At 37.3% G+C, this 11,817-nt stretch overlaps 1 protein-coding gene across 1 annotated transcript in view; it reads right to left on the bottom strand.

Annotated features, from left to right (window-relative positions):
• Positions 1–1,050: 1,050 nt before the first annotated feature.
• The window catches only part of CENPE (centromere protein E), a 38,197-nt gene continuing 27,430 nt past the window's right edge, over positions 1,051–11,817 (bottom strand). Inside the window, 10 exon segments of the mRNA XM_039551577.1 lie at positions 1,051–2,067; positions 2,893–3,155; positions 3,564–3,723; positions 4,427–4,524; positions 5,047–5,159; positions 5,774–5,977; positions 6,627–6,848; positions 7,944–8,153; positions 8,697–8,906; positions 10,133–10,345. Coding sequence (XP_039407511.1) covers positions 1,970–2,067; positions 2,893–3,155; positions 3,564–3,723; positions 4,427–4,524; positions 5,047–5,159; positions 5,774–5,977; positions 6,627–6,848; positions 7,944–8,153; positions 8,697–8,906; positions 10,133–10,345 — 1,791 coding nt within the window. The 3' untranslated portion in view covers positions 1,051–1,969.

Genomic DNA, 11,817 nt, shown 5'->3' with positions numbered 1-11,817 from the left:
TAGTTCAATCACCAGAAAAATCACCAAATCTAGAAATGTTCCAAGCCAGCAATAATTAACAAAAAAAACCACTGGAAATTGTATATTAAAGAGGTAGATCTGTATATACACCTCCTTCCCCCCCTTCTGAAAGAAAAGTCAGTCTAATTAATTTATTAGAACACCAAAATGCTGGTAGCCAAAGGAAATCCCTTTCATGATAGTAGGAAACTAAAAAAGTAACAAACCAAACCAAACAAAAACCAACCCAAAAAAACCCACAAATCTTCCAACCAATCTCAAAAAAAAGAAGCCACCACAAATACACCAGCACTTCGCATTTATCCCTGTCAGAAAATAAATACCTATGGCTCTGATCAGAAAGAAGACCGTGCTCAACTCTGTAGCAGTATTTAAAACTTGTATATTTCTGGCTCTTGGCTCGTCATGCCTTTAAAAGCTTCCCAAAACACATTCCAGGTCAGAGATTGAGATAAATGCTTGCAACTTCCTAGTAGGTAGAGTAGTTGGCAGTTTGCAGCTATTCAAGGTAAATAGAAGGTTGGTTTTTTACCAAAGAAGTACCTCTATCAGGTAAATAATCCTCGTGTGACTCTCCCAATTCCAGTAACTGCTGAATGCTCAGGAATACGTCAGTGTAGCCATTTGCTTGTCAGTTTGGGTGACCCAAACAGGACCTAGCATCCCTGAAAGCTTTATTCCTCTAAAATAAGGAGGATGCTTTTGATGTAGGTAACTTTCTTAGGTATGACTTTCTCATCTCATGATGACAATTTCATCCTTAATGGAGTTGATTTCAGGTTCCGAGTGCCCAATTCCTGTTTAGTTAGCAATGGAGGGCATGGGGGAGAGGAAAGGGAGGAGGATATATGTTTTACACGTCAGCCATGTTCTGACAGACTCAAAAGAATTAAGTAAAACTCTGACAACAGACCTGTGTAACAGTAAACTTTGCACAAGTAATTGCTGTGGAAGTTTATAGGGCACAGAGACAAGAAGCATAATAATGATGGAAGTGATGAAATCAGTATTAAAGATAGTAATTTGGTAACATTTAGACACTGAATGTTGTAATCAACATCCTTGGATCATAGCACAAGTGAACAGCAAAAACATTTTTACACATTTAACACAAGAATTTATTGTCAAATTAAAATTTCTTACATAAAACATACAAGATGTAGGTCTCAGAATACAGATAAGTAGGTTAATAAGGGAGTCCATCTTGCCCCAATGTTCTGGTTTGTTTTCCATTCACTAGAGAAGCAGAAAAGTGTTAAGTCCATTACTTATTATTAAAAAAACTCCAATACACAACTCCTGACAGGTATATTGAAAAATGATGCAAAATTCAAAGTTACTCATGGTACCATAACTGCCTGAGCTGCAGAAACTTTAAAGGAGTTTAAGAGGAACCCTTGATTGTTTGCTCTACAAACAGAAGATCAGTAACTTCGGGTACAGTGTCCAAAGAGGTCAAGATTGTGGTGAAAATGCAGTTTCTGTTGTGCCATGCTTTTTTTAAGCCAAAACCCACATGCTAAGAAACAAAAAGAATATTTCTTGCCAAGCAACAGCACTCTGAAGATACAAATATCAACACCCCAGAAAATGGCTGTTTTAGTAATGAGAGAATGACAAGTGTGAGACCGAGGAGTTTCACAGTAGATTAGTTTGTGATCCATTCCTTTTCCCATTTTTTTCTTCAATACATTAGCTTCTCTTTGCCAACAAAAAAGTCCACATCAAAACATGAAAGTAGAACATCAGCAGAGCAGCAGGTTGTGGGGCAACAGGTCTGGTTTTCCATTTTTGTCCTCACATTCTAGCTTTCCCAGTTGTGGGAAGTAGCAACTCCCAAGACAGCAAAGATGGAAGAGGCTGATGGCTTTTAACCTGCAGCAATTTTCTTCTGTATATGCAGATCCTGGCTGTAGCCACTGCAAGGGCAGCTTACAACAGAGCATCTTTACTGGGTGCTGCAATCAGGGGCTGTATCTTTGTCTGAAGTCCCAAACCAGTGCTTAAGATGTTCTTCTGTGGACTCTGTGCCCGCAGGTCGTGTATCTGTACAGAAGACAAGAATATTGAAGCCTTTCTCAGTTAGACAAGCGGCAGGAATACAGTGATTTAATCTTGACTAGTGTTTTATATATTAGCTATCAAAGCTTCCCTCTGAGGAGCTTTGTGTTTTGAGGAAAGCTGTCCTATTACCAAGTGGGCCATCACAAAACCAGCAATGAGTCATGTTCTTTCTGGAAGTCTGCTATTAATACCTCAAAAACTGGCTAACTCTTCAACTTGTCTGCTGGGGCCTTCTGAGACCTGTGAGAAGCATGAGGGCAGGTCACCAAAAGTCAGCAGGCCAGATATAAGAAATTTGAAGTGGGGCTGAGAAACAGGAGTTCTCATCAAAACAGCTATTATGGCAGCTGGAGCCAGGCAGCGTAGCAGATGGAACATCAAAGACTAAAGCCTACCATTGAAAAACTTCAGAAAGAAGTTAACCAGCAGTTAATTTTATATACTTTTACCAGAAGTCTGTGCTTAACCAATGTACAGTTAAAAAGCAGAACATTTTAGACCACCAGCTATCTAATAACAATATTTTGCTGATTCACTTTAAAAAGTCACTCATCAACACTTCCACTGCAGAAAAGGAAAAAATTGTATATCCTTCAGGGGCTGAAGAATTCATTTTGGTATTTTGATTCTGTAGAGCATACAGAAGCTTCACAGCTCAGATGGTCAGTTTTTCAACAGTCAAATGAAAAACCATGCAGGAAAACTTATTCACATTTCAGGTCTGAATATGTAAGTACAGCATTTACTCTCAACTCAGGCCATCCCCTACAGTTTGCATCTTCAGAACGTTATAGGACACTGTGTTACCTGTTAGCATACCCAAGTTGGAATTATCGAAGAAATTTGTTGGACAAGTCAGAGGCAGAGGCTTTGATAGGTCCTGAGTCACTATTTCCTGAGAAACAGTTTCCTTGGAGGGTGAAGGCATTTGCTCTTTAAAGAAATATGACACTGTCTTCTTAGGAGACTTTGGTGTTGTCTCTCGAGTAGTTTCTCTTAAGGATCGTTCTCTCAATTTTATTGCTCTCTCTTTCCATTTCTTAAGTTCCTCTTTCAGTTGAAGTTCACCACTGCAAAGAAAAAAAACCAGCATTTAAGTAAGAAAAAGTTAGTTTACTCTAAGGAAAAATTCCTGGAGAACAGACAATTTCTATATTTTCAGATGACACATCACAGACATGGCAATACAGTAGCTGTGTATCTTGGTTTCAGGGGAATTTTTTTTAAGCTAAAATTTCTTCCAACATACAGTTCAAGTGTATCTTCCAGCATTTAACAGATTCTTAGGAAAGTAATCAATTAAAGTTCAAAAGGCCTTTATAAGCCATAAAACACTAGCTTTGAGTAAAACTTTATGATGTGAAATCTAAAATTAATGGTTACTCACTTCTATAGGTCTCCCAGAAAGAAACACTAATGATGTACATAGTTAAATACAACAAATGATTTGACATGTTGCTAGTCAGCTTTCCACTTACTTTAGTAGAAGGTCATTTTGTTTCTTCAGGTGCAAGTTCTCTTTCTGTAGCTTAGCTTGTTCAGATTTTAGAACAAGTATTTGTGTGCTCTGCACAATACCACTGCCACCACCACATGTAAGGGGTATTTGGGATTGCTGAGGATCTGCTTCTTTCAGCACTGGAAAACAGATTTATACATGTGTGTGTGCATTATTTGGAGAGTGCTTAAAACTAACCAATGCATTTTTTAGCCTATTCCTTCTTTTGGTCTTACATGTGAAACCTCACTGGGTTACAAGTGTCATTACAACAGTTACTCTTTTTCTACACAAAACACACCTGCAAGTACTCACACTGCCAGGGAGATACTAAGAAACATAAAAGATTCTTCACTGGGCCACTTAGAGGTGAAATAGTTATTGTTTCAGGTACGTCATAGCTTTGATTAGAACTAGGTATTCATATGTCAAGGAAAAAGTGGCAGCATGAGCTACCACCACTGCAAGCTTATCCCTCCACAAGGGCAAACATGGCTTGAGAAAAACTCAAGAACTCAAGAAATAGTTATTGTTTCAGGTACGTCATAGCTTTGATTAGAACTAGGTATTCATATGTCAAGGAAAAAGTGGCAGCATGAGCTACCACCACTGCAAGCTTATCCCTCCACAAGGGCAAACATGGCTTGAGAAAAACTCAAGAACTGCTGTGATTCTAATGCAGTTTATGTGCAGCTAATGTAGTCTGCTTTCCATCTCAACTTCCAACACACCCAATTCTCCTCATACCCTTTGAGGTACAAGGCTGCATCTCTATCTGGTCTTTAACCATTTAACCTCAAAGTTTTAACATGAAAGAGTCCCTTATATTTATCTTGAATTTACCAGTAACATCTTGCTCTTGGTGTGCTCTTCTCAGTTCTTCTTTTAGCTTTGTTAGCTGTTGTTCTTGGTGTTCTGCAAGGGCTTTATAATTAGCAAGTCTATATGAGGCAGGAAGGGAGGAAAAAAAGATCCAGAAAACCTTAGTTTAATAGTTATTACAGTTTCAGTTGAATTCCAATGAGCTATCAAATACAAGACACACCCAAGTTATACAAGAAAAACTACATAAACCTGATTGTCAGTTATATTTTATGTAAAGTGCACAAAGATTTTAGGTAAAGGGAACCCAAAAGTTGGACTAATTATTTTTGGTGTACCCCTTCTCTCCAGTGAAGTAGAGAGTGCTTTCAATTATTGCTTTCCCCTTGACTTCTTTTGTCAGAACAGTTATTTCATTTATGGCTGGACATGGTTAGCTGAGAAATTTTGGTGGGTGTATAGGGAAGGAGTTTTGGAAGCAACCCAAGGTGCACATGGATTTTACTTTCTCTAATGACAATAAAATCTTACAGCACCTCAAGCTGAATGCTTACTTCTTATTATGTGGGAAAAATGAAGAGGGAAGTAGAAGCTAAGAATAAAGTAGTTGAGAATTGTAAGAAGATAAAATTTGAACTTACTTCACTTCAAAGGAGTTGGATTGTTTCATTCTTTCCAGATCACATTTTACCAACTGTGTTTTGAGATGGTCGATTTCTTCTTTGTACAGCTCACCACCTTTATCTAATTTTGCCTGAAAACAAAATATTTTCAAATACAAGTACAAATAAGGGCTTGTTACTTAACAATGAAAGTAAGGGTTGTTTACCTTGTATCTTTACTATGATTTAGACCGCTAGATTTTGCGGGACAAGACTAGGAGTGGGAAGTTATTTTTCACTAAGGTGGCTCCCCTTAGCAACCAGCACTATAGTAGCAGTTAGTATCCTACTCTGCTGTATACATGCAGTCATATTTTAGCAAGTTTTGCTGACTTCCATGCAGATAAAAATCTGGGAATTTTAAAGTAGCGTGCAAATATATCACATGGAATAAACAGTTCATGCTCCCATTTAACATGTTTTAAAATGTTTAACATGTTTCAGAAATGCATCACATACAAGTGACACATTTAGTTTCTAGTATTGTAATACGGGTTCTAAATGTTGTCACTGAAGGTTGCACTGGTGGAATGTGAAACTGACAGGTAGAATGTTAAACAGCCAGGCAGAGTGTTTTACTCTGGGAATGCCATACACAACAAATACATTGACTATACACAGCTACATTTCACCTACAACTGTTATCAAGCATGCTTTGTGTCTTTCATCAGAGGGGAGAGAGAAGAGTGAAGTATTTTGCTCATACCTGAAGACTCTGCTTCTCTGTTAAGGCAGTCCTGAGGCAATTATCCATCTCATTCAGTTTGGCTTGCAGTTGGGTGAGCTCGCTCGTCTCTGTTCTTATTTTTAACTGTGCTTGTAACTTGTTTATCCTGTCATCTTTCTCTTTGACACCTTTTCCTACTTCATTAATTACATTTTCTAACTTCTGAATTTTTACTTCCATAACCTATTGAGATATATCAATCAATCAGTTATGAGCAGTTATGTCAACAGATAGTAACAGTAACAGCACATGGTCATATTCTTAGCAAAAACAAGGAAAAACCCAAACCATACAAAAAATCCAACACTACAGGCTCTATGGCAATTCTTCATGTCCAGGTCACTGTTTTGTGTCACCTTTTAATAGTCTAGAACACTCAAGTCTAAGAAAAGAAAAAGTGCTTTGGAGAAGGGTAACTGTGACATAAAAAATAGGAGGGAGAAAATGAGTCCTCAATTCCTGTGATTAAATAGAGAATTCTTCTCCAGCTTCATGTCTGACAGAGTGAATACCATATACTTACAGGAAGCATCAAGAGTATCACCCTATTAAAGTCAATACTTCAAAAGCAAACGAAAACACTTCATATGAATTTCTAAACTGAACATCTATCTCTTTGTGTACAGAAATCAGGCAATTAAAATTATCACATTACAGGCAAGAGCTCAAAGTTCCACTTTGGAAATAAAAGAGCTACTAAAATAAAGTGTACGCTATTTGTATTGTGGTGGCATAGATTTACAGTTGCCATCAATCCTTATTTTCAGTTTGGACTAATCTCACTTAGAAAGCAAGCATCAAAGAAGTATTCCTTAGAAACAAGAATTGGTACCTTTTTATCTTGTTCTGCAACCTTTAATTTATTATGAAGCCTATAATTTTCTTCTTCTAACGCCAGGCTGGCAGAGCCACCGGGGGCCAGTTTTTCTTTTAGAGTGTTTAGATCCTGAAGCAACTCTTCATTTTTCTCTTTTCTCTGTTTTAATTCAACATCAGCATTTTTACTATAATCTGCAGTTCTGGCATCCAGCTCTGAAGCAAGTTCAAGGAGTATCTGAAAATCAGTAACATCATACAGAATAATTTAAAATAATTTTTTAATTTGCTAGAAATAAGGCAAGTGAAGAAACAAGAAGTATTTGCTGTATTATTTTCACATTCTTGTTTCAGTGCCCCATTTGAAAATGCCTTCTGTCAGAAATGGTATCAGTAACACTCAAAAGAACTGTTTCATTTCTGAGAGAGAGGGAGGCAGGAAGGGGCACAAGAGAAGATGATAGTGTATTGCAGGTTTACCAGTATTTTTGCATTAACAAGTATATTAGAGAAACGAAGGAAGTATATTGGAAAGACTTCTTGAATGTCAGTAACAGAAAACCATAATTATTCACAGATTTTTTAACTAGAATGTATTCAGTGACTAAAGGAAACTAAACCTACACATTGGGCTATTCTAGAAACCCACATGTTTAACATGTCAGTTAAATAAAAACTTCACAATCGTCAGGAAATGACCATGTTTACTAGATTTTTGTTTGTTTGTTAAAAGCTTTGACCCACATAATATTAGGGTCAGGAAGCTCCTCCAAAGACCTTGCCAACACTGCAAAATCCCAAAGAAGTCAAGACTGGCTATTGACTCTATAGAAGAAACTTTTTAAAATAGGGTAAACTTAAGATTTAATCAGAAAGATGAAATCTTGTGAAATCCTGTTCATGATTCACTAAACCCTGAAAAATGCTACCCAGGTTTCCAAAAGAGACAAGAGATAAGCAGATGAAAGAAAGGAGTGTGAATATAAATTTCAGCTGAGTTTTAAAACTGGCTAAGGTAGTTTTTGATAAAGTTTAGCAAGAAAAGCAACATTTTCCAGAATTCAGACTAATAAAACCCCAAATAAACAATTCCACATCCCCTCCCATTTATTACCTAGAAAGTCTTTCAGAAAGCAAGTTTCCAAGTTCAGATGCTCGAGGAATCTTTAAAAGTCTTTTAAGTATTCCTACAGCTTACAGTTGAAGTATGAGTAAGTGCTGATAATAAATGAATGATCATTTAAGAGCCTTTTTTGTGTTTTGTTTTCAATCACAGGCATTTGCAGAGTGCTTACACAAAATACATATCTGATTCTATAACATTTAATTTTACCTTTACTTTAGGACTCCAGAATTTAAAGACTTGCAAAAGCCTTTCATTATCTTTCTCTAGTTCTTCTTTCAGTTCCTCTGCATCCCAGTGAGTTCCTGAACAAGCTTCCCAGAACTGTATTGTTTCTTTTCTAGCACTTTCTTCCTGCTGTAACTCAGCTTCTATGCAGAGAAGTTCACATTCCATTTCTGATACATCTTTGAGAATGCTCTTAAAAAAAAAAAAAAAAAAAGGGAATTAAAATTTAAGTACTGGTTTGATTATCACATTGTCTAAATATACTTTCTGTCCTCTCAGCTATCAGTATAGCAAGAAGGCTGTTTTAGTATCTAATTATCATATAAAAGGAGATTTGCTATACTTAAAATTACACCCTGTTGGGAAAGCAAGAAGACAATCTACATTCTGGAGCAGGCTGGAAGGGGGAAAAAAAAAAAGTGATTTTTAGCAAAAATTTCATTGTTTTAGAACAAGTCCTCTTGGTATTGGCAAGTATGTATTTTATAGGGCAAATAAGTAAATAACATTCCCACTATTTTCTAACCTATTAGTTTTACTTTCAACCCCTTTACTAAGCAAAATCCTCATATTATAGAGCTAGTAGCATAAAAAAATAGCTCTATTCCTTTACCCCCTTAAGTTTTAACAGATAGGCCCATTATCTGTTAAAATGCCATTAGATTCCCACCACCACATGACCCCATGCCTTGAAATGAGTCTTCATGTCTATTTTTTTTTCCCCCCAAATATTACCTCTGCATCCAAGTGAAAACTCTGCAGCCCTTCACTGCTGTTTAACTCTTGAGATGATACTTCATTCTGCTTCAAATAAATCTTCCTGAGACATTGAATCTGGGATTGTAGGTGATCTTGTTTTCTCTTTTCCTTAAGCAATTCTGTTTCATACTTGTGAACAGTAGCGTGATATTCTCTTTTCTTTGAGCAAACAGCACTGAACAGAACCTGTTGCAGAAGCACAGGATGTATCAGTGTGCATGCTTTAAATGGTGCCCTGCATCCAGCTAAAACTGTATTTTATAATTCCATCTATTTACTCTGAGCCTGTAAATGTCCCAGATAACTAACACATGACTAAGAAAATTAATTTCACATGTGCATTATAGCAATGGCATATAAGCCTTTTAGCTGAGACAGTACTTTTCCAGTACACTTTTTTTTTTAAGCTTCAAAAATAGCCAAAAAGTCTAAAAGGCTCTAGACAGCCTTCCACAAATCTAGACTTTGAAAAGCAAAGTATTCTTTGTTATATTTATTTTCTCTTAAGAGCTGTGAAAGGTGGAGATGATCTACAAGAATAATATCACTGTGCAGATTTAAGACTTTATTCTAGCAGAGATCACTAGTTGAATCTTGAACATCTTTAACCATGAAAGTTAAAAGCCATCTATGGAAAAAAATAAACCTAACATGGCTGAGTTAGGTTATAAAATGAGGCTCTTTGGAATATTAGGTCAATGTCTAAGTTAATGGATATTTATAGACATGACTGACTCTCAAGAACCTCACCCCCTCTCTCCAGGCCTGTGCATGTTTCCCCCCACTGCTCCAACAAAAAAAAAAAAACCAAAAAACAAAAACCCATCCCTTAATATCTCATGGTAAATAAAGAAACAGAAAAAAACTTTATCATTTACTGTACTTCTGCATGTGTTTACAGGAATTCTTTCCCAACTACCCTTAACCTTTTTGCTGATAATTTTAGTCCAATGGAGAAACTGATTCCAAATTGGGGAAGATCTGCAAGGCTGTAGAATCATCAAACTACTTGGGTAGTCTTGCAGAGCAAGCATGCATTTCCAAGCAAGCTTGCATGTCTCTTTCTCCCACAAAGAAATACATACTTAGTCATCTATAATTTGATTTATAGAGTACAGAAAGAAAATTTTATTTCCCAATTAAAACGGAATAATATTAATGAAATACTGTGCAAAGCAGCTGAACTACAATTAAAAACTAAGTTTGATTTACATAACTAAGTAGTTCCAGTTATCTAAGATTGTAAAGCAATTACTATCAACTTATTTTCTCCAATGTATGGATTCTTAATAACCAAAGCTTGAATATATAAAATCCTAGCTGTTACCATTGAGAGCTTATTAAAAAAAAACCCCAAAACCCAAACCCAAGCGATATGAAGCATCCGCATATCCAGCATTTTAAGTTGGTACCTTCAATTTGGTCAATAACTTCTGGAGACGACTGTTCATTTCCTCATTTCTAGTTTGAAGTGTTTTGACTTGTTTACTCTGCTCCAATGGAAGCAGAGGCAGTATCACAGCCATCAGTGCTTTCTGACTATTCAGTTCACTCTTCAGCTTAAGAGACATTGTAGAGAGACATTCATATCTCTTCCCCATATTTGGGAATTTCTCAAGAAGCTCCTAAACGCAAGAGAAACAAATAAGTTTGATCACAATAAGGAAAAGTGTGATTGGCTATAAACAGAAATGTAAAATAAATGACCCGACTCCAGGACTAACTCCTACAGTATGTATTGGTTTTACAACAGGAAGTATTAGGATTAAGACTTCAGTTTTGACTTGCCACAGGGATATGACAAGAACACTAATCTAGGAACAAAACCAGGTATTTTCTTAGTTTTCCAGCAAGTCATTTCACAAGCTCAAATTGTTTTTGTGGTTTAGATTGCCTGGCCACCTCAAGACTTGTAGATCAGGCATTAAAATAAATTATTGCCTGTTCACAAGTTTGCCAACTAGCCTTCCCTCAGGATGGACTCCCAAGTTTATCTACTTTTCCTTTCTTGAAGGAAAGGGCTCATGAAGTGGGTCCTAGCATTGTGCCATGGAAAGGAAGGTGTGAACAAGCAGTGAGCAGGCTCAGTAGTGCTACAGGCTTGAAGACCCAGTATCACCTTTAGTCATGTCTATGTTACACATTTTAACATAAGTATAACACTCCCTTGGCATACTCCCTCCATTGTTAGTTCTTAGTTGAAAGAACCAAGATTCACCAGTTTTCTTAACTCTTCACCTCACAGTAAAAACATTGGAACATTGGGAAGAGGCAGACAAGATCCCACCTATTACAGAAGTCAGAAGGGGAGAGTGCTCTTAAAAGGGATCAGCTGATGTTAACTTCCCTCATTATAATCTCCCTGCTGCTGATGTAGGATAGAAATACAGCAAGAATGGAGAAAGCTACAAGTGACTGATTTTTGCAGTTTGTTTCCTTACCACTTTGGTATTAACTGAAGAAGCACTCTGGGCTTCTTTGCCCCATGTAGAGTGATATCTAAATCTGCTGCACCTGCAGATTTCATCTGTAGACTGCAGTACAATGATAGTGCGCTTTAAAGCGTGTCATACACATTCATAAATCCTGGTTTATTCTGGCTTTCGGTAGGTTACTAGCACTTCTCATATCTCTGTGAAAATATACTCAGGATAGTTAACTAGCAAAAGGTCTGAGGAATTCCTGCTTTGAGGGCAGAAGCGCTTTAATGGAATTAATTTATTTGATACCAATTTATTATTTAATGGGGAATAATGGAAGGGAGGATTTGGGGGGATTTTACAAAACCAGAGTGGCAAAGTGCTTCTGTTTGAGGTTCAGCAAGGTGAACTGCTGGGTCACAACTGCCCATGCCGTGCTACAGGTTCAGGGAATAGTGTCTGGAAAGCTTCTCAGCAGGAAAGAACCTGGGGGTGCTGGTCAACAGCTGGCAGAACATGAGCCAGCATGTGCCTGGGTGACCAAGAAGGACAATGGCATCCTGGCTTGTGTCAGGAACAATGCAGCCAGCAGGACTAGGAAAGGGATTGGCACTAGCAAGGCCACACCTCAAATCCTGTGTTCAGTTTTGGGCCCCTCACTACAAGACATTGAGGTG

The sequence above is a fragment of the Corvus cornix genome, chromosome 4 (assembly GCF_000738735.6).
Source record: "Corvus cornix cornix isolate S_Up_H32 chromosome 4, ASM73873v5, whole genome shotgun sequence".
NCBI classification, from domain to species: domain Eukaryota; kingdom Metazoa; phylum Chordata; class Aves; order Passeriformes; family Corvidae; genus Corvus; species Corvus cornix.
Note: the sequence above shows the minus strand (reverse complement) of the source record. Positions and strands in the feature narration are given on the sequence as shown.